At 46.5% G+C, this 24,651-nt stretch overlaps 9 protein-coding genes across 9 annotated transcripts; 5 read left to right on the top strand and 4 right to left on the bottom strand.

Annotated features, from left to right (window-relative positions):
- Positions 1 to 442: 442 nt before the first annotated feature.
- On the top strand, positions 443 to 3,196 carry F5Y00DRAFT_267850 (TRF2-interacting telomeric protein/Rap1 C terminal domain-containing protein; the record flags this gene model as incomplete). The annotated part of the gene is made up of 4 exons (XM_048012141.1): positions 443 to 574; positions 635 to 985; positions 1,043 to 1,348; positions 1,397 to 3,196. The coding sequence occupies 4 exons, from the start codon at positions 443 to 445 to the stop codon at positions 3,194 to 3,196; spliced, it is 2,589 nt and encodes an 862-aa protein (XP_047867084.1).
- Positions 3,197 to 4,250: 1,054 nt separating this feature from the next.
- F5Y00DRAFT_267849 (uncharacterized protein) lies at positions 4,251 to 5,802 on the top strand (the record flags this gene model as incomplete). Its single annotated transcript, XM_048012140.1, has 2 exons — positions 4,251 to 4,303; positions 4,365 to 5,802. 2 exons carry the CDS (start codon positions 4,251 to 4,253, stop codon positions 5,800 to 5,802), a joined length of 1,491 nt encoding a protein of 496 aa, XP_047867083.1.
- Positions 5,803 to 6,776: 974 nt separating this feature from the next.
- F5Y00DRAFT_259694 (uncharacterized protein) lies at positions 6,777 to 8,074 on the top strand (the record flags this gene model as incomplete). Its single annotated transcript, XM_048010916.1, has 3 exons — positions 6,777 to 7,283; positions 7,379 to 7,577; positions 7,692 to 8,074. 3 exons carry the CDS (start codon positions 6,777 to 6,779, stop codon positions 8,072 to 8,074), a joined length of 1,089 nt encoding a protein of 362 aa, XP_047867082.1.
- A 157-nt stretch (positions 8,075 to 8,231) lies between these two features.
- Positions 8,232 to 9,396, bottom strand: F5Y00DRAFT_15974 (uncharacterized protein). The gene has a single exon (XM_048004682.1). The coding sequence runs from the start codon at positions 9,223 to 9,225 to the stop codon at positions 8,389 to 8,391; it is 837 nt and encodes a 278-aa protein (XP_047867081.1). The 5' UTR covers positions 9,226 to 9,396; the 3' UTR covers positions 8,232 to 8,388.
- A 437-nt stretch (positions 9,397 to 9,833) lies between these two features.
- Positions 9,834 to 11,353, bottom strand: F5Y00DRAFT_230449 (uncharacterized protein). The gene is made up of 2 exons (XM_048006902.1): positions 10,419 to 11,353; positions 9,834 to 10,364 (listed from the first exon to the last, which is right to left on the bottom strand). The coding sequence occupies exons 1-2, from the start codon at positions 10,909 to 10,911 to the stop codon at positions 10,237 to 10,239; spliced, it is 621 nt and encodes a 206-aa protein (XP_047867080.1). The 5' UTR covers positions 10,912 to 11,353; the 3' UTR covers positions 9,834 to 10,236.
- A 324-nt stretch (positions 11,354 to 11,677) lies between these two features.
- Positions 11,678 to 13,176, bottom strand: F5Y00DRAFT_267846 (putative oxalate decarboxylase oxdC; the record flags this gene model as incomplete). Its single annotated transcript, XM_048012139.1, has 6 exons — positions 11,678 to 11,877; positions 11,927 to 12,047; positions 12,098 to 12,440; positions 12,495 to 12,688; positions 12,743 to 12,978; positions 13,041 to 13,176. The coding sequence occupies 6 exons, from the start codon at positions 13,174 to 13,176 to the stop codon at positions 11,678 to 11,680; spliced, it is 1,230 nt and encodes a 409-aa protein (XP_047867079.1).
- Positions 13,177 to 14,870: 1,694 nt separating this feature from the next.
- On the top strand, positions 14,871 to 16,607 carry F5Y00DRAFT_259690 (uncharacterized protein; the record flags this gene model as incomplete). The annotated part of the gene is made up of 7 exons (XM_048010915.1): positions 14,871 to 15,121; positions 15,193 to 15,202; positions 15,252 to 15,490; positions 15,548 to 15,573; positions 15,630 to 15,910; positions 15,966 to 16,150; positions 16,217 to 16,607. 7 exons carry the CDS (start codon positions 14,871 to 14,873, stop codon positions 16,605 to 16,607), a joined length of 1,383 nt encoding a protein of 460 aa, XP_047867078.1.
- A 1,006-nt stretch (positions 16,608 to 17,613) lies between these two features.
- On the top strand, positions 17,614 to 18,804 carry F5Y00DRAFT_251801 (uncharacterized protein; the record flags this gene model as incomplete). The annotated part of the gene is made up of 1 exon (XM_048009865.1): positions 17,614 to 18,804. The coding sequence occupies one exon, from the start codon at positions 17,614 to 17,616 to the stop codon at positions 18,802 to 18,804; it is 1,191 nt and encodes a 396-aa protein (XP_047867077.1).
- Positions 18,805 to 18,918: 114 nt separating this feature from the next.
- Positions 18,919 to 20,662, bottom strand: F5Y00DRAFT_15953 (uncharacterized protein). Its single transcript, XM_048004677.1, has 3 exons — positions 20,316 to 20,662; positions 19,744 to 20,263; positions 18,919 to 19,582 (listed from the first exon to the last, which is right to left on the bottom strand). Exons 1-3 carry the CDS (start codon positions 20,536 to 20,538, stop codon positions 19,033 to 19,035), a joined length of 1,293 nt encoding a protein of 430 aa, XP_047867076.1. The 5' UTR covers positions 20,539 to 20,662; the 3' UTR covers positions 18,919 to 19,032.
- Between the last annotated feature and the right edge of the window lie 3,989 nt (positions 20,663 to 24,651).

The raw sequence follows: 24,651 nt of genomic DNA, 5'->3' as shown, positions 1-24,651 counted from the left end.
TATCCCCAAATTGGATTTAAAGTGCCTGGGCAGCTGGGAAATCGCGATCCGCATCACGCGTCTTATGAAACTCTATTCACGGGACTTTTTATACAAACTAAAGCCTGACCTTTTTTTTATACCACAATAAAAGGCCTACTCTACCCGGATACACGTCTCTTCATCTTTTATTACTATATTTTGGATCCCATGTTGTCGCGAAACGTGCCCAACGTTGCCTAATGAATATCATAAACGCGTTCGCTATGAAAGCCAAACCTCTGAAAGTTATCAAAATAACGAGATCGCGAACTTACAATATTTAATTCCCTACGGTCATTAACTTATTTTTAAGCTATTCGGGTGAATTTCATTTTGATCGACACTCATACTACACTCCGGAAGACTATTATTTATCTCAACAATTCTCCAAAGTTCACGAGGTTAAGTGAGAATTAACCAGATGTCGGCCCCTATCGTCTACGAAGGGACCTTAGCCCGTAAAAACCCTTCTCAGAATGGCCTGTTTAGCGGCAAGCGTTTTTGGGTTGGGCATCGTGTGCCATCGCGGCTCCGCTTTGTTCAAATGATCCAGGTAGGAGGAACATACAACTTGTTGATCCACCATTCTGTACATAATGTTAACACCACTTAGAACAACGGGGGCCAGGTAGTTCCTCTCGAGAAGGATGCAGATTATCTGATCGCCGACCACGCCATAAAGAATACTTGTCTACCTGGATCATATTCTTATAAGTGGATCGACGAGTCTTGTAAAGATGGCGTTTTGAAGGAACCTGAAAATTACTTGTGTGTTCCTACTAAGCAGAGTGAGCCTACTAAAACGGGTAAGCCTCAACCTTCTGGCTCGGCCGCTCCTCTGAAGACTAGAAGGACCATGTTTACTGCCGAGGATGACCGGATCCTCAGGAGTTGGGTTGCCAGTCACGCAAGACAAGGAGCGAGAATAGCAGGAAATACAATTTATAAAGAGCTCGAAGAAAAGGTAGGCGTTTATTATGCTCATTATTTTCCAACGTTAACAGTAAGCTGAACAACTTAGTACCCACATCATACTTTTCAGTCGTGGCGAGACCGGTGGATCAAAAAATTACAATCTCTCCCTTGGCTGGAAGAGCCTGATAGAACGCCATCTCCTCCACCAACTAGACGAACTTCAGCCCATGCCTCTCCGAAGACTCCTGGATCTCTTGGGAGGCGCGTACCTACTCGGAACGCTGCCGTCACCCGGGAGCGGACCGAATTTACCGACGAGGACGATGAGCTACTCATGCAACACGTCATGGATTGTGTACGTCAGGGCAAGGAAATCACAGGGGTGAAGATTTTCCGTGATCTCGCTGACGACGTAGGTTTAATGCTGCCTTCGCCTCGTTTCTTCGCTAACCTAGTCTAGTTCCCGCAACATACAGCGGAATCATGGATGACCCGTTGGACTGAGAAGCTTGGGCCGAGATTTATGATACGACCTGCTGAAGAGGAACCCGAAGAGGAACCTGAAGAGGAACTTGGAGAGGAACTTGAAGAACCTGAAGAAGCGGTAAAAGCAGCACTAGATACGCGAACAGAAATGGAAGCCGAACAGCCCCAGGACGTATTGACGCCGCTCAAGAGCTCTCGAATACGAAGTTCGACACATTCATTGCATACTGTAGATGAAGCGCCGACAGCAGTTACTAGTCCAGCTGAGGCTAACGTAGTTAAGAATAAAGGTAAAGAACACCAGATTCTTCATACTGAAGTTCAGACAACACCCCAGGCACCTGCACAGGAATCAGAAGAACCAGCGGATGACTCCGATCAATCATTTCCTAATGATATTTCTATGAAGGAGCAATTTCTTTGCGATTATCAGGCATATGTGGAAGTCGAAGGACTCCAATTTGTACCCTGGGTCACGATAAAAGGGCGTACGTTCGAACTTTGGGATCTATGGCAAGCTGTCGCCTCTCAGAAGATGGACTCTAGTGAGCGCGACTGGCAACAAATTGCAGAAAGGCTTGGGTTCGACTGGGTTCAACACGAAACTATTCCCGATGAGATCAGAGAGTATTATGAGAAATATCTTGCCGCTTTTGAAGAAATTTGGGAGAGTTTCGATGCCGATACGGCCGATGATAGCGAGGACGAAGAAGCCGAAGAAGATGAAGAAGATTCAAATGCTCGGGAACTTTTACCATCATCACCACCAATTATGCCCTCCTTAAAACGATCATTTGATGCGCATCGCTCGCCATCCGATCACACATACCCACAGCCGTCACCTAAGCGGCGAAGAATCAATCGAGACGCGGAGATTCCGTCTACTCCCGACCATGTGAATAAAACTTCCGATCTGCGCTCCCAAGCTGATAACGGTACAACCCCTAGCACCAGACGGTCGACCCAGCGTACTGCAGGTGAGAGGATTGAAGATAACGAATCTCGAGATGCAGTCCCTGAGCTTCCAGTCTTTGAAACTCAGGTAAATTTTGAGATGGAGTCGCAGTGCAATATTACTCCGTCGCAGCAGCTTCATCAAGAATCCGATGCGATATCTCTGGATCCTGCAGACGCATCACCTACGCCCAAGGTTAGAACTCGGGTCACTAATCGAGGAACCCCTACACCAAAAAGATTAATCCGGAACCCTTTCCAGGAAGACTCCGATGGCGAGATGACAAGGCCAACAACCACCAGTCATAGCTACGATAATTCTGTAAGGGCCACTGTTTCAGGAATAACTAAACGCCGTTCTCTGCCTAAATCTTATGCTCAAAAGTCGCCACCTACTAGCGGTGCTTCCACTTCAGTAGTAGCTCCCAGAGAAGATATTCAGCACTCACGCCTAGAGCGGTCTCAGCTGTCACGCCGCTTAAGTTCGCCTAAAGAAACGCCGGAAGATATCATCGATCGTTTTTGCTCTTTAGGTTATCCGAGAGGGATAGTACTCCAATCGCTACGGGCCACGACCTGGCGTCTCGGTGACGCCGGTCACGTCATGGAAATACTGAAACGAGGCGAGGAGCTGCCACAGAGGACCCACGGAGTCTGGACACAGCGCGATGATGATGCATTAAAGTTGGTGACAGCGGACGAGCCTCCAAAGGATGACAAAGAGAAGAGGAAGCGCATAAAGGCTCGAGAGCGGCTTGAGAAGAAGCACGGTCCAGAATTGATGGAGCTTCGGCGCAAGTATTTGTGGGAAGTTGTGTAGCACCCAGGCTATGCTCGTATCTGGCTGTGTATCGAGTCTATGTGTTTTAGGTATCGTTACCTCAATAGTCATTACATGTACATAGTCTGGAGATATAAATGTACCTACACTCTATGTTAGATCAAAGCGTCTATACCTAGGTATGTTTAATGTTGCTTCTTGTATTGAAAGGGAAACATGAAACTTTAGATATGCGTAAACCCCTTGTTGGGAGTGCAGCTGTGCGCTAGCTACGCGCCGGCTACGTGCTATACATGTTATGTAGTAGCTTATGTAACCTATATGTGAACATATATAGGAGACGACGCGCTTATATCTTAGACTTTACACATCATCGTTAATAGACCCTATCTCTCTCACTGCTACGGCACACCCATATCTGACCTTAGAAGTTCTAACGTTAGACCTTGTCCACCGACACCGCTAAAGCAACCGAGCGAGGCTAAAGAAGTCATGCGTAATTTCGACCGCTTACAATTTATACATATGCTAAAGCCCGAGAAACAACAAAATGTATAGAGCTATGGCCGCTCGAGCGGATGTATGACGTGGTAAGGGTTTTAAGATTTAGTTTGAAGTTATTTACTAGCTAGTCATTCGCTATATTGTATAGAAGGGGACCAAGGTTCCCTTTTAGATTTGAAAAGGACAGGCGTTAATAATACCTTAAAAATATATATGCTATATGTTGGTCGGGGATCCACGTCAGCTAATTAGGGTTACAGTTGTGGGCAGCTATTCACCATCTAGTCACTTGTCACTCTGTAGTGGTTATAATGTACCAAGGGCCGCCCCTGACAGTACCCGTGCAACTATTCAACTCTAAACCTCAACATATTGCCTACCTTAAGTATATATATAGGTACCTACCCAGGTTTTGGGACTTTTTTTCCTCTTTTTTCCCTTCCTCTGTCATTTGTTATATCCAAATCTTTAGACCTTGGTTTCATATTACTTCAATACTTGCTACTTTCCTCCTATAGCTACCTACCTATATTAATATCTAGAGGTAAACTTACCTACCTACCTTAGGTATCTACCTTATATATACAAGATGTCTATATACGCCATTATGGATGAAGCTCTGTTCCGACTATTCGACCTTTTGTTGGAATTGGTCTATGATATAATGCGAGTACTTCTTACCGGATATTCAACCACCTTACAGGACCTTTCGAGACTATGATGCCGCGCGCAGATCTGCTAAGGATCTGATTAACTTGAGTCAGGTTTGCAAATCACTCAACCTCATCGTGGCGCGGCTCCTAGCCAAATACAAAGTCCATCCGTTGGAGGCGGGACTCATTCCCTACATTTACACCATTCTTCAAAATCCGGATCTTGCATCGTGCGAGACAACATTTAGGCTGCGTCTCTCGGATTATAATGGTCTACTTGAAACTCACCATCTTCACGCCTTTGACGCAAGGGCGCTGTCTCTGAGGATTCTACCGCCGAGCTCCTATCGTACTGACCTCGTTCCGCGACAGGGTAATAATGTGATGGTAAACGCCAGGATGCATGACGGCCGTACGCATCTGATGTATCTCTTGCTCGCGAGTCTCCCAAACCTGGAATCCTTTTCCATATATAACACTTGCGACACCCATTTCCCACTAAACGCGCGGTTTCCAACCGTCAAACACATCAGGGTGGTGGGATACTCAGATGTCTTTTCGAGCCTTGATATATGTCACTTTAGGCGTCACCTCGTCTGCTTAAGCAACCTCGAAGTATTCGAGGCCGTGAACATGGTAATGTGTCGCGGATACATCCGCCTGGACCGAGTTCACACCATTCGCCTGTTATCCTGCCGGATTTCGACCAATGGCTTAGATACTGCGGTCAAGTTCTGCTCGCCGAACTTGAAGACCTTTGTGTACCGCTCGGGGTATCACAACCTATATCTGCAGCGAAATGTACAGTCTGAAGAGAATAATGGGTCGCGGAAATGGGACGCCAGCCCGTGGGATATCGTAGCTACTCTAGTGTCGAGCCGTGCAAGAGGATCGTTAGAAACGCTCGAGATCGACATACGCGAGCATTTCTGTCACAGGACCTGGGGTATACACACACATTCACCCCTCGCAAATCTAGATATGCTGTATAACTTCATCAACCAATTGAAGTGTTTTCCCGCTCTTCGAAGCATCATTCTCACACAACAAACCCTCTGGGAGCCATGGATCGACGAGATTGCAGGGTACAATGGACAAGGCAGCCTTTGCGGCGAGATGCGGTTAATCGACGTTTTGCCCCCCTCGCTCGAGTCCTTCGCGCTCTACGACGTCACGGCCAAGTTCTTGCCGTGCATCGTTAGTTTCGCGCAGTTCGTAAGCCGCGGGATGGGTTTTCACAACTTGAAAGAGTTCACCTTACGACCGTCGCCAAATTTCATCAGACATCTCATACATGCGAGAAGCCACCAGGATAACCCCGAACTACGGTTCTTCGACGAACATGGTACGTTCTGCCGTGTGAATCCGGAGCTCTTGTCTTGCTGGGGATGGATCATAGTGGTGCTTAAGGATAGGGGAGTGCGCGTTGACTGCGTCCCTGAGGTGCACCCGCTTGACACCGAGGACCAAGAGGTCCTGCGGCGGTAGCGCGAGTTGCAGCACTGGTGTGATAAGTGCCATTTTGACTCTTCCGTTTGCGTTAAACGGGAGAAGTGGCTTGGTGTTTACCCGGATTGAGCTGAGTGAAGGATGCGATTTCTTGAAAGGAGAGAGATGAAAGGAGTTAGGCGTATATGGATTGGCAGGGCGAGTATTGTGTTTTGAGAAGGCTTTTGGTTTTGGATATACTAAAGTGTATAAGGTACTACGTCTGGTTGCTTCGCAAGGGATGATCAAGCTAGGTGTACCGTAGTTCGCGGGATTCTTGAGAGGAGTTGTTTGACTGTATTGCTAGTTAGGGAATATGGGGTTGTGAGAAGTGTTTGCTATGTATGATTAATAAATTGACTTGTTCAACATGGAGATGATCAAGTAATTGTTCCATTCAACTATTAATTCGACAGTAAGAAATGTTGCAAGTCTTAGTTGACGGGCGTTCTACGCCAATATTGCTTTCCGAGGACGGTAGTAGATAAGATGGCAACGGAACTATAGAAGAGGCGAGCAACATAGAGAAGTTATAGCTTACTCTCCTTACCAAGCTGGAATCATCAGGGCGGAATCATGCGTTTTAAGCCCGTCGTGTTTGCTTCACGTTAATTTGTCTTACATGTCATAAGGAAAAAGACTAAATACTTTCAAGCGGAATCTCTTAGAATGTTGAATAAAAGATATCATCTATTGTTTTCATACGAAATTATCTAGGCTGCTTGGAGCCCTTTGAGTATCATAAGACGTCGCGGTCCTGGCTTTCAGAGCCTCTACCAGTTGGACCTTTCTAGTTTTAGCATTAGCAACTATTAGAATAACCTATCCTTTAGACGAATCCTAGTTATAACTCCTTTTCCCAAAACAAGATACATCCACTAGTACGACTTCGCTCATTGGAAGCCTACCGTTCTTAGAAACCGACTAGGAACTGAACTTCTTCAAGCAAGGCACAAATACAGACAATATACACAATGTCCTCGTGGTATCTATTCCCTATCAAGCCAGTACCGTTCCTATACTCAGGTGACGGCGATCGGAATCTCCCAGACTTTAGCGACGACGAGTTCGGCGACCTGGTAGCTGTACTCAAGGCTCTGGCTCGGAGTAGCTACCCGCGTCTGGAGGCACTGCCTCTCGCACTAAACGCCTACAACTGCAACCAGAGGACTGGCGATGAAGGCGACCGGCCGTGGGCGTACTTCTACCCCATCACCATCATCCCGCCCGCCAGGCTCGATAAAAATAATGATGACCTACCAAATTACCCCCAAATCCGGCTCGACTTCGAGGTACGACAAGACTTGAAGCGGCGGTGGCGGCCCATACGCTACGGAGACAACGACGGCGATGGCAACCAACCAATGGAATTTTCTCCTCCCGCGCGGTATCGTTTCCTCTGCTTTATACACAAGCACAGAATCGATCGCAAGAATGTTTTGCAGAAGGGCGTGCACACGATTAGTATCTGGGATCGCGAGGTAAGGCGGACCCCTCTACCCCTAAATGGCTTTTCCTATCTGATACCCGCATCACGGTCTACATATCACTCGCTAACGGAAACATATATGCGTAGTGGGACGAACTCACCTGGCACGACACGTATCACGTAGACAGGATATCGCGCAGAAAGGACATCCGAGAATTCTGGGAACACGTCGAGGCACCGGAGTTCATCGATGACGTGTACTCCCGAGAAGATTTCATGAGCCGGATTCGCTACCGAACTGTATATCATATCTGCGAACACATCGAAGAGACCCTACGGGGTCCTGGTAAGTGTCTCTAGATAGACTCTTGCCCGTTTTCCGTCCATATCGCTTAATTCATTTCCTTCCGGCCTAAAGACATTGCTGCTAACATAGCCGTCTCTCTCTTTTTTCCGACAGTACCCCCCCGACACACGATCTACGCCGTGATGAGCACGGCCCTCTTCCACATGAACAACGCGCGCGACCCGCAGGTCTCCATCGTGCCGGACCGGCTCGAGCTGTTCGGGGGGCAGCACAAGGGCCTGCTACCGCGGTTCTTTGCGCACTTGCTATGTCTGTGTCTGGACGCGCGGCCGGGCTGGTCGCGCGCGCGTCAGAGGCGCTTTGTGCTGCAGTTTCGTATTCTGGAGCGTCTGCAGTGGATGAGATTGCGTACGCGGGAGTATTTGGAGGTTCATGATAGTAGTGGTAGTAGTAGAGATGGCGATTGTGGGGTTAATGCTAAGAAAAAGGATGATGGCGGACGGGAGTGGATGTATGAGGTTTTGAATATACCTTAGGTGTGACAAGTGATCCATTACGTGGGATTAGTCGCTGGCTGAGGGCTGTGATAGTTAGCATATTAAAACAGAACTTGTCACATCTGGATTCGATAGTAGCAACGTTTGTCCCCACGAGAATCATATTCAAAAAGTGGCTTAAGATGGTAGGCTTGGCGAAGCATTATATGGAAGTGTGATGATGATGATGATAGACCTAGGGTCTCTAGATGGCCTAGATCCTAAAGCTTGAATCTAATTCATCGTCACGAAATCGTGATCCCCTCGTTCAGTAATATCTCATATCCACGCGGTAAGCCACCTATTGGCTTTACCTAGCTGCTCCGGCTACTTCCACTGCTCGAACTGCTGCTGCGGCTGCGGCTCTTGTGCTTCTTATCCTTTTTATGTTTCTTGTCCTTCTTGTGCATCTTACTGCCACCATAGGCGCCAGCAAATGCAGCAGCGGGAGCGAATGCCGAGGCCATACCCATGCCCCCTCCGCCATGACCTCCTCCGTATCCACCTCCGTGACCGCCCTGGCTGCCTCCGTGGGAAGAACCGCCAAGGTAATGCGCGGCGGCTGCTGCGCCTATGGCTGCTAGTGGGGTACTGCCTTTCTTACCCCCAAGTACGCCTCCTACTAATGACCCTAGCCCCCTATCACCGGTATTGGGATCGTGCTGATAGTCGCCACCTTGTTGTCCGGGTGGGTACTGTTGGTGCTGTTGCTGCTGCTGGTACGGCGGTTGTTGGTGTTGTTGGTGTTGTTGCTGAGGAGGGTATTGATTCGGGTAACCCTGCGATGGGTAGCCTTGGCCCTGCGCCGAGCCGGAACGATTGTCGTAAGGGGGCGGGCCGCCGGGGTAAGGGGAAGGGCTTCCTTGTGGTGGGGGTGCACCGTAAGGTTGTTGTTGCGGCGGATAAGGCGAGTACTGACCCGGAGGCGGCGATCCGTAAGAGTTCGGCGTATGTGACGGTGGCGGTCCACCGTACTGCTGTCCGCCGTATTGACTGTTGTCGTGACTCCAGCCTTGGGGCTGGTACTGGTTTGGAGGAGGACTCTGGCCCGGGTACTGTTGCTGCTGATGGTTGTAGTTTTGGGGCGGGTATTGGTTATGGGATGGTGGATAACCACCACCACCACCGCCGTAGTAATCTTGGCTTGACATATTTGGCGTGAAGTAGGTTCCCAATATCTAGAATATCACGATGACAGGTTTCTGTTTACTTTTTTGTAAAAGGTTAATAGGATTGAAAGCAACTATTGGTAAGATCTACTCGAATTTTATATGGGTATTTGAGAGGCCTCTCGCTGACGAGAAGGAATGAAAGGATGACAGAGGGGTAAAAAGTAAGGGGCAATACATAACGGTCAGGGACTTTGGAACAAGGGACTTCATGTTACGTACACGATGATCCCTGTCATTCGCGACATGCCACCGTCTGCGCCATGAATCGTACCCCTGAGCCGCCCCGCGCGCTAAATTACGAGCTAGGTACATACATATCACGAAAGTCGATATGATGTTGTTTTAGTTATTTGCAAGTCGAAAGTCTGTGAAATTTATGTAGGTTTAACGCTCACCTCCTTTAATACTACCTTTCATCTGATCGTGACACCATGTATCACTGTTCTTCAGCCTTGTGGGTCTCATTATGTAGTAACTGTAGGTATCACGAAGTGTCCAGGGAGAGAGAATGTGGGGTTAGTTTAGTCGAGATTCTCCAAGTCTAGGTATCCATGTCTAACTCGTTTCTATATCAATGTTTGACTTACGTGTAGTTTAGCAACATTCTTACGCGTACCTAAACACTTGGACTACCTATACGTGTTAATAACATCTGGCTAACCAAGTTGTTAAGGCAAAGAAAGCCAGGATAATTTTATTTATTCTTTTTTGCTACAGGTGCGTCGCAAATACTGAAGGTATCTTGAATATCTTAGGTACTAGGTACGTAGCAGTAGCGCGTCGGTGACGGCTGTGTAGAAGCCCAGCATGGGGACATAATGAATGTGGCTGGGCTCTTAATAGACGACGAAGTCAAGCTTATAACTCCGAGAACATCTCCCCTTATTTTAATAGAAGCATAATGACATTTTGCTAGATTCCTCCACCATACCTGAACTCCAAACACGAAAGACATCGAAGAAGCTTGCAGATACCTAGTACCCTCTTTTACTATTTCTCTCCGCGATTAAAGACCTCTTGCCGTCTCCAGCCGAGGAATTCCCATACCGCAAGAATAGTAACGCCAAGCTGAACGATGAACATCGGAATCAAGTTATACTGCCACCCCCTCATAACGCGTACGTGACTTTCTATATCGTCTCTTGCATCGACTAGGTCTAACTGAAGAACAGCTGAGAACCAATTCTGCGGCGTCCAAAACTCCAATGGGTACTTGCTACCATTTAAAGTGGTAGCTAGTGGGACGTCAATGCTTTGCCCCTCGTGCGCGTTTGTGACTGCGAACACATACGCGAGTGCCCCGGTGGTGAGTAAGAGCGCCGGGATATTTAGCGCTACCCAAAGGTAGTATATAAATCGTGTGAAAGTTCCCATCCCGCCATATTTCCGAGACCAGGACCGGAGCCATAATGCGAGGATGCCGCCCAACCCGATGAGAACGAAGGCAGTTCCAGCGGCGCCGTTACTCGTATGCCCTTGGTCAGTCATTATATGTAACGGTTCGCCGGCCAGGTGGTATGTCGAGTCGCCATATTTGAATGAGAATCCCTTGCTAGCTGTCCGATGTAACCATGACACCATGCTACTGACGAATGCTAATTCGATGACCGAGTCGACCATAAGCAGGCCTACGGCAACTTTGAGAGCAAGCGACAATCTCGACATTCTGTTTTAGGATTTCCTCTGATGTGTGATGTGTTGTTGAAGGTGATGGGGGGTAACTTGGGATCGAGAAAACGAAAACCCGGGAGAGAAAGGAAACTAACATACATACCTGCTCACTCGATGGGGGCGAGCCTTATCAACTTTATGATTGCTCATCTTTTGGGGATTTAAAGTTCTCTATTTGTTAGGGCTGACAAGGTCGATTGTTGCACTTCTTGGGTAACTTTGCTATTCATGTCAGCTGAGGTTTTGTTGGCCAGTTATTTGGGGGCGATGTGCATGTAAGATGACCGTAGCATTGGTCTCACCCAACACCATGGATTTAGTAGTGGGCTTTGTCGCACGCCAGCCTTACTGCCAAGACATGGTCGTCAGAATATAGCTTCTAGATCTACAGTTTATCATGTGTCGTGAAGCTCTCTATTCTACGTCGGCACATAGGTATATCTTTCGAGGTATATTGATGTAATTCGGGGGTAGTAGGTCCCATCGTACGTGGAGTTCGAAGTTCAATACAGAGCTAGAAGCATATGCCAGCGGCCCTTGAAGGTTGTTGGCTGTTGTTGCACGACGCATTTGTCACGCTTAGAACAGGACGATCGGCGAGTGAGAAGAGATCATGTATGTGACATGGATGCAGTAGTAAAGGTAACGCCGATAGGCCATCATATTATGTATTACATCTTAAGTCATGAATTATTGCACCAACATGAAGTAGGCTACAGTGTCTTTCCATTCGAGAGCTTATACGCAACGTACAAGCCACTCACCTATCCTTAATGAGGACTTGCTTTTCCTTCTGTAGGTTTTCTGCCACTTCCAGCGGAATGTTTAAAGATGTGGCTACGATACCCGCTGGTGTTAGAGCGAGCCACTGGGTCAGGGAGATATCTTCAACTCGGTCACTCTTGTATATCTCGATCCATACCAACTCATCGGTGTCTGAAGTATTCTCGATGTAGTGACCTTAGATCATTAGCTTATACAAGTCTTATAAATTGAGATCCAAGCTTACCGCTATTGTCCGGGAACACGCCGGTATCTCCAGCTCTAAAGTCAAAGGTCCGAGCAGCAGCGCTACCTATAAACACGGTCGCGCGTCCTTGGCCTTTATGGAAGTAAAGCCATTCCTCGGCCTAAGAAACTCTGTTAGATATGAAACCGTGAGATAATACGCAGGGCTTACGTTTGGATGCCAGTGCAGCTCTCGCAGACCACCAGGCTTAAGAGTGACAATACTAGCGGCTATAGTTGTCGCAATGGGGAACGTTTTCGAGTCAACAATACGAAGTGTACCGCCTTCTCCGGGGACCTTTTCCAAAGGATGGTCTTTCGAGTAATAAGCGAATGAGGCGTTGCCGGTGAGCTCGCCATTGCCTCCAGTCACGTTATGATGGTCGACGGTTCCGTTGGAGATATACGGGTTTGGAGATGGCACTGAACCGAAGACGGACTCAGGAAGTCCGAAGTTCTTAGCAAGAATCGACTTAGGAGTATGCGTGATCCAGTCATCCACATTAAAAGTTGTCCTTGGATTCGTTAGCGTGGCTTAGATGGTGATGAGGTTGATGATGATGGCTTACCCCACAGCATCGAAATCACCGTCGTCAAATATTAGGAGGAATTCATTTTCATCCTCAAGACCTTGGACGGTATGAGCTACACCCTTAGGGAAGTACCAAACATCTCCTTCATCGAGTTTAGCAACTTCGAATTGACCGTCCTGGTTTACTCCTGAAACCAAGATCGACCCAGCGTAGACATATCCCCACTCGGCCTGAGGTCATATTGTTAGTGAAGAAATATTATATCTAGTTGATGAAGTACTTACCACTCGATGCCAGTGCAGCTCCCGGATCGAGCCTTTAGTCAAATGCTGCTGAGCAGATGAGATCTGCTTACTGCTAGGCAGATCTGTGACAACCTGTTCTCGAACCCAGCCGCCTCTCAAGATCCTCGTCTTTGAGTCTGAAAAGCTCCACTTGAGGTTTGGTACGACACCATTATCGGTGCTTTGCTGACCAAGGTTGTCTGGATTTTGGAGGTCAAGGGCATGGTTTGTCCCACCTAAGAAGCGTATGGTTAATATGATGGTTCAGAATACCGGCGATAGCTATGGTGGAAAGTACCTGAGAATGGTGCACCCTTTCCGTTACCGTCAATCGGCTGGCCGTCTTCGAAGCCACCCTTACTTTGACGCTCTATAACAGAGCCGCTGGCACCCCATGCTGCGAGAAATAGGGAGGAGGTTTGGAGAACCCTCATATTGGCTACAAGCGTACGGTAGTGGAAATAAGAGTACTGCAAGGCGGATGTAGTTCAGGAGATCATGCAGCGAGAACAAACTGTTATTACTGACTTATATACACCTCTTAATCTACGGATTTTCATCCGGCAGGGCACGCCATTGCAATAGCCAATTTTGAGCTCCCCTCCTCATTCACGCCCAGCCAGGGGTATCGACTCTACGATCCACGAGCAAAACCACCCCAGATACCTACATCGCAGCGCCAAGCAAGGTTGAACCCGGAGATGTTAATGAACTTGATGAGATTTCCGCGCGACGTTGCCTATTGCTCATATGCGGGGGCTTATAGCACCATCCATATTAAAATAACGTCATGTCTTGGCAACCCATCAATGGGGAATAAATGCTGCATAGTTTGATGAGCGATACTCCAGGGTAACAGCAGAAGGAACGAAATCTCGAACTATCTGCGCCCATCATGATCTGCCAACTGTTAGTGACCGCTTGCGCCATCTTGCGGCCTCATTGCAGATAATGTTGGTTCTCAGTAGCTAGACTCACAACTAAGCCAGGGCAAGATTGAGGCATGTTACATAGCGTTTATTTCCAAAAGGGGAAAGTGAGTGGCGTTTGCAATAGCATAGTCATTACGCTTGCGTCTAGACATATCGACTAACCGGCTTAACTATTCTTTTTCTGCTTTACTATGTAAGGCTTGCATGAACATTATCACGTATCTATAAAGCTAAGGGACGAGAGTAACGCATGACTACTGCAAGGCACCGATAGATTGATTCAATACCTACTCCCTCTATTAACTTATTTAGTTACACTCTTTGGAATGGCCTTAAGTGACGATTTCTACGTCTAGCTTTTAGAATAAACTTGACTAGGTTCCATTAGTGGTCCTGAACGTAAATAGGATAAAGACTATTTTGGCCGCCTATGCCTAATACCAAACTTATGTTATTCGTGAACTAGGCGAAGGTTAGTGTTGATGATGAAGTTACTGCCCCACGATTAAAAGCTTATAGTTACCTGATGTGATTCTATCCTTACTAGCCCAGTGAACTAACCCATGTCCCGGTAGCTGTCATCCAGACTATTGGAATCGAAAGCTTAGCGCTGCACCAACTAAAGCTTTGCTGGAGCATCGTATTGTTGGCTTATGCATCCCGTAGCCTGAACTGGTATATATCTATGTAGATTGACCTCTTTTGGAAGACTATTGTCTTACCTAGGCTCTGGGAGCTGTAGAAACAGATAACGCAAAGCGCCGATCAGGTCCGTATGCGGTTATTTGAGCTTCAGCTTTTTTCATCCCCGTGACTAGACTTGACCTCATACGAGGTAGCTGATTACCTCAGTGGTAGCTCACAGCAAGTAGAATTCGACTTTTGTAGTCGATGTCGAGATAATACTAAGATCGAGAGCTTCGTGATGCTATTCAAACGAATTATGGCAACATCTGAGGGGAATTGGGATCGTCAATACTTCGTGGGATAGCATCAAGTGAAGGAGTCATGAGGTAGCTTGTGATTTTCAATGAAATGTGATGCCAGAATCTATAGGAACTTCCAAGACAGATTTTACTATATAATAGGAGGCAGTTGACACCTCGATAAAAGGTTGAACTCGGATCTTATTGTCTCTTCTCTATAGGCCAATATCTGAGACAACATACCTTCAAGGTTGGACATCACTCTCCATAATGTCTTCCCCAGTAGCCTTACTGCTTGCTGCGTTTATCGCTGCGCCGTCAGTTTCGGCTCTGTCTTTACCTCCACTAATTCCTACGATTCCTGGTGTCACCGAACCCCTGACGAGCAACGCTCCGCCTCTACCTATTTTGCAAATTCCAACGCCGCCATTAGAGAGTCCCCCTTTTGAGGGAAGCAGCATCAAACCTAAGAAGATAGGTTACTTTTGGACCGCTTCCGGCGACAATCAGCATAAGGGCAAGTATAATAACGATTATGTTAAGCTGTAGGATTAAGTAGCTAATGATCTATAGACTTTCTGGCGACATATAGTCTTGACGATGTGAGTAGGTATAAGTTTATGAGTCGCTTTGGAGGCTAACTATTAATAGGACACATTTGGAACCCTTCTTTGGGTTACAGATGTCCCCTCAAGTGGAAACAGCCCACATCATCTCGGTCCCTCGCACGACGGGAAGACTTTGATTGGTGGCGGGCTGCTATCCCTCCTGAAGACGCAAGACACTGCTTTTTACTTCGACACTACGGACCCATATCGTCCGACTTTCAAGAAGAGCAATCGTGCACTACTTTCATCTATAGTTGATGAGATCCGTGCGAAACCTGATGGGTAAGTCTATTATTATGCTGAAAGTATTAAATAGGGGCTTACTAACTCTGACGGCAGAGGATTTTTCATCACCTATATGGGCTGTAAGTTAATACGTCGATCCAGTCAAGTATTTAATACCTGCTAACCTCTACTTAAGCTGCTCTGGGTACTTCACCAGGAAGGCTGGTTGAAACTGATGCTGAATTTAACATCATCCATGAGTGGCCTGAGAATGTGGACGGTCTACTTAACATCCTCGGGGAACAGTTTTCTCCACATGGTTTAGCAGTTGATTTCGACAGGAATGTTATTCTTACTTCCGACTTCATTGTTCCCCTAAGCATCTTAAAACCGAGTTTAGGAATTCAACGAGCTGATACCCTACGGCTCTGGGATCTTCCATCACGCGAGATTATTAGCACTATCGAGATTCCCAATGTATGTGATATCAACTCTTCACTATTAGCAGATCCCTTTCTAATGATCAACACAGGGTGGCGGTATTCAAGATGTCAAGTTCATTCCCGGAAATCCCGAAGGAGCTGCCCTTGCAACTGCAGTTCACCTAGGCCAGGTCTGGATTATCTACCCCTTCCGTAAGGACGGTAACGGCAAGCAAGGTGTAGCGAAGCTGCTCTACGACCTGGGACCTAAGGCTCGCGATACCGTTGCCATCTAGTAAGTGATCTCTCGTTAGATCTATGTACAGTTCCCGGTCAGGTAACTAACCACTCTTCTTGTTAGCTCTGATATAAGTGCGGATGGAAATTTCGCTTATTTCACATTAACAACAGCAGACCATATAGCTGCTCTCGATATTTCAGACTTAGACAATGTGAAACGATTGGATGACCCGGATGAGGATCAACCAACAATTGGCCCCCACTACATCAAGATCACGCCAGACCAGCGACACATCGTAGTAACGGACTACTTTGTACAGACAGGAGATATTGGTCTAATTAACACTCCAGCGGACTACAAGGCTCTATATATCGACATCCTCGACGACGGGTCCTTGAGCTTCAACCGCAGCATAGAGTTCCAACGCGAGTTTGCAAACCGTGGCGGTGCTAAGCCGCACTCAGCTGTTGTGTTTGACTTTACTGATCCGGAGAATCCCGTTTACTACTGAGTTGAGCCGACCAACGGAGTTGCCTGGGAAGTTTGAGGCATCAAATTACTACTCGGGTCGAAATGAGGATAGAAAGAAAGAAGATGGGTGTGCTGCTCGGGGTTCTATAGCTCCTATTGGATGAACGTTTCCTAACAATGGTCCTTGTCCCACGCTTCACTTGACACGTCAACTGGATGTGATACGCGATATATGACATTTTAGTATTGGCCTCACATGATGTATGTATCTTATAATATGAGTGTATTGGTTAGGAGAGACAACCGCGCCGATGAATTCCTAAGGTACTTTATTCACCGTTCGATATAACGATAATTTTAATGCTATATGTAACTCTCTCCCTTGTGAACTCTCATTGTATAATACCTTGGTAGGTATCTATTACTTGAGAGCGTTGATGAATGACTTATATCACACTCCGTAAATGTTGGTAAAATGCCTAACGCCGCAATTGGCAGGGGTGAATTTCATGAAATGGTTGAAAGCCAACAGGCATTCGACTAAACTGTAACTTCGCAAGTCTGCCTTGTTTATTGAACAAACATGTCTCACCATTCCATAGCTTAAACCTTGACAAAGGAGGCCCCCCTATGCCGTCGGTAGTAGCACTTTCTATTGAATCCCGCTTCTAACCCCAGCTTCTGACAGGCTCACAGTATGTAATTCTAGTAACGGATACCGGCATAGGTAGTTCCCCGCATCATACAGTGTATTTGTATTAATTGGGCCTCATAAATAAATCGTATGCATTAATTTGGCCGTTTGAAAGAATGTAAGGCAGGCAGGCAGGCAGGCTATGCTGTGCCACCGCATCTATTTCTGAGGCCTAAGAGGCAGCCACAAGAAGGCAGGCTATGAAGGCAGGCTGAGCACCTGAGGCAGCACGTCTTCAATATCGTCAAAATAGCGGGGTTATATTTATATTCCTTCTTCTCATAATATTCCCTTCATTTAGTCTAACCGTGAGGTTTCTACCCAGTTGATCGCTTCAACACCATATCAAACAATGTCGTCCAAAGTTATCGCAAAGATTTCCCCTTCAGACCTTCAGGGTCTTGATGCTCCCCCTACTGCATCAATCACCGATGTCAAGTACCTGTCTTCATACAATTGGATTGAATCACCTAATCCAACCATAGCTGTCCCTGGTAGCCCAGCACTTTGGGCTGCCCCGAAGGTTCCCCAGAGGCTAAATAAGGACACTGGCCTTATCTACATTGCCCAAAATGCGGCTCGTCACCCCGAAAGCCCACTTGAGCCCCTGTTCCGTGCTATCTATATCACAGACCCATCCTTTGACATCCAATCCGTCGACGTCGTGACTGATCGCAATAATATCCGCAAACTTCTGACTTTCGTTGATCCTACTTCTTCGAGAAACGGACTTGAGGAGTTCACCATCAACATTGAAGTCAACAAGAATACTGCGATATTCAGCCGTGATGAAACCGCCACCCATGAGATCATCGGCCCTAATGAGTTTAGGGGCTTCGGACATGAATTTGAAAAGGCCTGTACGACTAACAAGATCGTTGGTAGTACTGGACACCATAGAATCATCTCGTACCGCTTCGGTGGACTGAGTATCATCGTCCGCCATGAGACAGACGGATATGTGGATACCAAGGCGGGCTCATCGTCGTCTTCTACCAGTAAAGCAAAGTCGCCGGTTGACCTGACAAGCGTATTAGAATCACTCTCCCTATCGCCGACGAACAGCAATGCGGGGACTAGTATCAAGGGGTCGAAGCTAGTTGTTCAACAAGATGGCCAAGCGGTTCCTCTCAACTCTACGCTTGAGATCAAAACTCGCGTGTCCCACAAGCCCCTCGAGATCCGTGAGGTCGCACCACAACTCTGGGTATCACAGACTCCTAGACTAGTACGAGCTTATCATCAGCGTGGTGTGTTCCAGGTCCCGAAGGTAGAAGATGTCACCGCTCAAATCAAGAGATGGGAACAGGATAACCAGAGACATTTGACAAAATTGGCTGCATTGATCCGCAAAATCGTCAAAATCGTGAAGGATTGCAACGAGAGTGTAACGCTGAGGTATGACGCAGGAGAACGCAAATTGATTCTGTCCAAACTCTCGACTCCGAAGAAGATGCTCCCTCAGGACTTGTATTCGAAGTGGGATGTGAGTAGTGATACCAAGATAGGGGCTGACACAGATGCTACCAAAGGAAAAGCCTAGATTGCAGCTGCCGCACCTTTCCGAGAATGTCCTATGAGGTAGTTAGCACTTTAAGATCAGCGAGTTAATTAGAGTATAGCCTATCATGCATGCATCCAATGGCGTTAATATCTCCCAGGTCCAATGTCCAGGTCCATTACGGAACGGCATTGTATCAGTAACATAAACGCAGAGAAATTCGATATGAAGATTAAAACATGTATTAATCTATATGAAAGAACCGTATTTCTAGATACGGTCCCTTGCCCAGGGATGTTGGCGATCATATCCATCGTATGGAGCGAGGTCGCGCTCAAAATCGCCATATTCCTCGTGCGTCTCGAAATGCGTAGTCCGTACTATCTTTCCGCGCTCAGGGGGTTGTATTACTACGTGGTCCTTGAGGTGCTCTATCGAATCGGAACGCATATTGCCCTGGGAACCTATCGTCGTCAGAACGACGCCGCGATTAAAATTGTTTATCCTGCGGTAGTATGCGTGTGATGAATTCGCTTGGGGGTTATTTGTCATATCTGAGCCAGGCCATGACGGTATACCGGCTCTGGAGCCCGAGCGTCGAGTCAGTCGATCTCCAAGCGATCGTGGTGATGAAGTGAACCGGCCGAGCAAACGAATCTCCGATAGGATCTCGGCCGCACTCGGAGTGCCGAAGATGAGGAACATGCAAGTCATCTCGGCTAGAGCCCAGAGCATCATAGGCGCTGTGTGGTAAATTGTATCATCTGACCTAGAATAGTTGAGTATCGCACGAAGGCGCAACCCTGCTGAAGCACAGCAGCTATAATATTTCCTGATATTAGCGTTCCGTTGGCTGCCAAATTCACACGTATTGAAAGAAAAGAGAGTAGAAAATATAAGCCTAGCTTAATATTGAAAACTATAAAGTAAAAATAGAGATGGAAATATAGAAGTATAGAAGATGTAACCATTCGCACATACAAAGCACCTATAGCAAATATAACAGAGACGCCGACTTTTCTTTTTGCTGACATATCTAAGCGCCAGATGACGTGCTGCGGCAGAAGCAGAATTGAAATGTCCGAGCAAAGATTCAGCACAGCTGATGTGATGTTGAGGGCCTTCCTGTTGACCGGACAGGAGCCACCGACGAATAGGGAGTTCCAGTTTTTCTCAATAGGAACGCAGGCGAAGTTCATGAGGAAGAGAGTTACGATGTAGAATATGACATTCGCGCCCAGCACGCCATAACAGAGCCAGAAGAAGTTATTCCGTACGCCGTACGGAATGAGTGAACGGATCCAATCCAGAAGTATCGCCGCTTTTATTGTTAGGACAGCTCCGATGTAGAAACTGCCACTGAGGAATACCGGAAAGAGGATATCCGACATGTCTTTTAGCAGGACATCCCATTGATGAACAAAAACGCCAGGGTTCTCTACCAGCCGGTAATCTAGGTATGCGCCTACGATATAGCAGCCAAGAGATATTAACATTAATACTATGACTGAATGTTAGAATGAGTAATAAATTCTAGTTGGTGAGGTACTTACCGTCGGGAAACCCAAATTTCTTGAGACAGAATAGCCTATGACATATCCGGAGGAGGACGGCTGTAGTTGTGAGAGCCAAACAAGTTGGTATTACGGCTTGGGCAATGTAGTTCCTGTTTGGCGGATTGCCAAAATTTGACGCGATACCATTCGGCGGATTAAGGGCGGGCACGTCAAGGGACGTATCCAACTCGGCCGAGATTATCGATGAGAGGACCGCCATTGAATTCTGATTTTCCCGCCGGACAACCCCTCCCTCATCGCTCGAGTCGTCCCAAGGCCAGAGCGAGATGAAAACGAGAGATTGCTGTCGGAGCAGCAGCAAATAATGGTTATAAAGAAGGAAGTCCTTTTAAGCCGACACATGGCCGCGAACGAGTGGGTAAGAACTCTATCTATACATTAGGTTCAATTAATTCATTCACTCGGAGTGGCAGCCCCTCAGACAGGATGCGTGGCCGCGCGGGCTGACATGCATGCGAATCAACGTGGTAAGTGGGTAAGAAGTTGTCGAAACGGAGCTGCTCGACTCAGCGCTATAGGCCAGCTGAGAAATGGTAGGGTGGCATCACGTACCACCCGTAAGCAGGCTGTGTCTTTTTATAAAAGCCTACTCGCCCTGCGTGTTTACTGGACTGCCAAGATCTAAGCTGATAGGTGTATAAGATGGGTCAGCATCACCAAGGTCGTCATATTGGTTAGGGCTATTCTGATGCCCCCAGGTACGCAACTAACTTCGGTGGGGGGGTTATAACGTCGGTAAGGTATAATTGTCTTAGTCGTCCCGAGGAGTTGATGAGGCATGGTCTGTGCTAGTGATGGAGACGGCTAGAGTAAATCTCGAAGGATCTCGACTAAAGTCCTGCACAGTCAAAGTCGATTAGGTACCTAACCTAACTCAGGATGTAGCTAGGGTATATGGCATGCATAGAAGGTCGTATCGAAACAACCAACTGCCACGTTCCGTGTAACAATCATTGCCTTAAAAGGAGCAGCCAAAGCAGGCCATCTCACAGACTCGTAGATTGGGTGCGTGGACGCGAGCCAATTAGGAGCTTTCGCATCACATAACTTATGTGAGACTGCGAGGCACCGAACCACGAAGCGCCTTACATTCTCAATCACGTCCTAAATCACATCCACATGGCTTTTCGTCTTATGTTAGTCCGCCAGCCCACGTGTCTTGAACCTCTTGCTTTTTTGTTTTCCCCCGAGAGTAGATCAATAACGTGTTATGTTGACGTATATTCGGGCAGCTTTCTTTTCTTTTTGATGCCTCATACGATATATTTCCGGGAAGAAAAGAAATAATGAATGAATGACTATTGTCAAATATCGTTCAGTTTTCTATGCCCGAAGGCGGGGTCCATGTTGACTGACGTGAGCTCGACTTGGGCAGGCTTTATACGACATCCTTCCATCAAGTCCAATCTAGAAGCATTTTTTGACATGACAAGCTTTTGAATCCTAACACAAGGTGAACTAGGTAGCGGCTAATATCAAAACCCGCTACCTCCACCGACTCTGTCCTTAATATTACGTGCTTGTAATAGTCTAAACAGCGTTTCGAGATCCTTTGCGGGGCTGAAAAGTAGCGTACCTATGTATGCGCTCCCAAACCGTGGGGCCGGCATGGCATGGCAAGGGTCCCGCTGTGATTCTAACCCAGGAAGGACTAGTTACGATGTCTTCACAATCTATCGCCTACAGTGTAGTAAGCTCTAAGACGTCTCTTTTCAAGTTTGATGGAAAATATAAAATAGCTTTATATGGAATCATCGTACACGCTCGAGGACACCTTATGTCTAAGATATGCCTCTGTTGAAGCGACAAGTTGACATAAGTATCTTAAGTCTTCCCCCAACTATATACGGTGCCGAGGATGAGATTTTGAAGTGTTTCTAAAAATAGCCAGTTTGAACCCTCCATACAGGTCGGACTGCCGGCGGACTCATAAAAGCACCTAATCTAAGATAAGTGACTGAGGTATTTGCTCCTGAAAAGTAGAATTCAGAGCCAATTATTCGATGATAGAATGAAATTGCATTTCTATGGAGTAAAAGAGTCAAGCGGAAAAAGCTAGGGCTGGTACTTGGACACTATTATAACATCTAATAATTAGCAAGAAAAGGAGAACGAAGGAGCTGAACTAAAAATCTATTGGTAGCATAGCGCTATCGAAATATTACGTATAACCGCGTGGCCGACAAGTTTTAGCAGATATGAGGCCTTAAACATCCAAAGCGGTATACATTAGGTACCTATGAAGTAGGTAGAAATTGGGCAAATTCTAATGGATTATACGATGAATGAGCGTTTTCATCTAATACACTAACTTACAAACGAATACTAGTTTAAAGTAATTACCTGGTACCTACCTAACTAATAAGGGAATGTATATAATCTTGCATGGTTATAAGTTCAATTCAAAGATGCACCCACGTATTAGGCCCGTTGAACTGTTCCCTACTTTGGCGGAAAACGCTTTCGTTTCTTGCGAGAATATAGTATCATGAACATCCTTCTAGTGAGGAATGGGTTGGAAACCCCCCTTATTGTTCTATATATACGCTAGACATTAGAGAGCTGTTTGACAAACCCGTCGCCATTTGTTAAGAGTAAACGCTTGCAATATGACTATTAAAACCCATTGGTTTCGAAGTCCACCAACCAAAGCTACAAGATGTTCACCGCTAGATTCCTGTGTACTGCTTTCTATAAGGATGCGATATTAAACCGGATTTATCGTAAGCTGACGTGGAAGCGTTATACAGCTGGAATCCGCCTGGGCTATTGAGTTGAAGCTAGTCAATGCTGCCCGAGCATTTCCAAAGCGCTGGCAAATCTGAAACCAGACAACTTGCAGATTTCGACCAGCCATGGAAGCCAAGTATCGCGTACAGTTTGAAAATGTTTCTATACCGATCATTGTTTTGTTTGGAGCAGTGCTTTTGAGCCTGGCTTTAGTTCATGCTGAAGGAAACGCAATCCTTGGTCTTAGGTCACGATCCGGAGTTTCAGTTGGCAGGGGAAAAGGGGGCTCGACTCTTTAAAACTACTAGTTCCGAATACCATGGGGGCTGATATTGATAGATGGACCTAATTTAGTCTTGAGCGCTTTGTTCCTTTTATATTTAACTGTGTCCCTTTAGCCAAGTTATCTCTATAATGGTTACTTGGTGAGATAAAGAACCATATATCAAAACCTATTAAAATCGGATAATTTCTACGCAACCTTATCGACGGATTGATAGCTTCGTGGCGTCCCAAGGAAAATATTTTGATTGGTTAGTCCAGGTTCCTTATGAATCAAGGGGGTGCTGGAAGATACGGTATATGAGCTTTACGTTGTATATTGACTTAGTTTGCCAACTGTATAAGTCACATTCTCGTTAAAGTACCGCGTACTATACTTAACAACTGTATCTTCGTCGGCATTCGGGTCGATACTAGAACGACACAGAATCCGTCATAGTATTAACCTACAGTTACACCGTCATAATCAATGTTCAAATACTAGAAAATACCTATCTTACAGCTTCATAGTACCTACCCCTTATAATATTTGGCTTTGTCTAATACATATTCTAGGATTTTCTAGTTCTAAAATTCCACAGATATGGCTGTATACCTAGAGAGTAGAGCTGAGGAGCGCAAGGTTATAGAGTGATTACTTCGCTAGTATCATACTAAAAACTACCCAATATATACTATAAGATTTGTCGATTCAATATCCACCTCGGAGTTAATAAACGCGCGAGAATTCTATTTTCCAACTCTTCACCATCATTGATCGTTTTGGCTCGCAGGGTAGATTTGCATTAGCCCCTAATACCTTGGACTCTGTGTATCACAGATTCTGCAGATCTCTTGGAGACAACCTAACTGAAGGCTGTGGCCATACAACACGAATATTCGAAAGTGTTAGGGCAACGACCGGTCGGTAGCTCCGTATTTCCATACCCAAAGCTACTGTTATAATTCCGCGGGGTCAAGGTCAACGTAAGCTTACACTCCATCTCTCCGCGAAGGGGGGCTCTTCACCTTATGATGAAGCAGTTAATTGGCTACCATCACACTTACAAGCGTTAACGATGGTGTGGGGTTTGACGGCGATATACCTTGTGCAAACGCTAAAGTTGTGGTAGCTCAGATCAACACCCCAATGCCGAGATTGCGTGCGGTAAACTCCGCGGGGTAGGGTAGGATAGGATATTGAAGGCTTAGACTAGACGGATTCTAAGCCTGTAGAAGTTTCACTGCTCAGCATCGTAAACCGATATTGGAAAAGGTCACTAGGAAGTGAATAATATTGTCAAAAGCTCGTGGTCTATGG

This window comes from Daldinia vernicosa (genome assembly GCF_022497035.1).
Source record: "Daldinia vernicosa strain CBS 139.73 unplaced genomic scaffold F5Y00scaffold_11, whole genome shotgun sequence".
In the NCBI taxonomy this organism is placed as follows: Eukaryota; Fungi; Ascomycota; class Sordariomycetes; order Xylariales; family Hypoxylaceae; genus Daldinia; species Daldinia vernicosa.
This window is presented reverse-complemented; position numbering and strand designations above follow the sequence as displayed.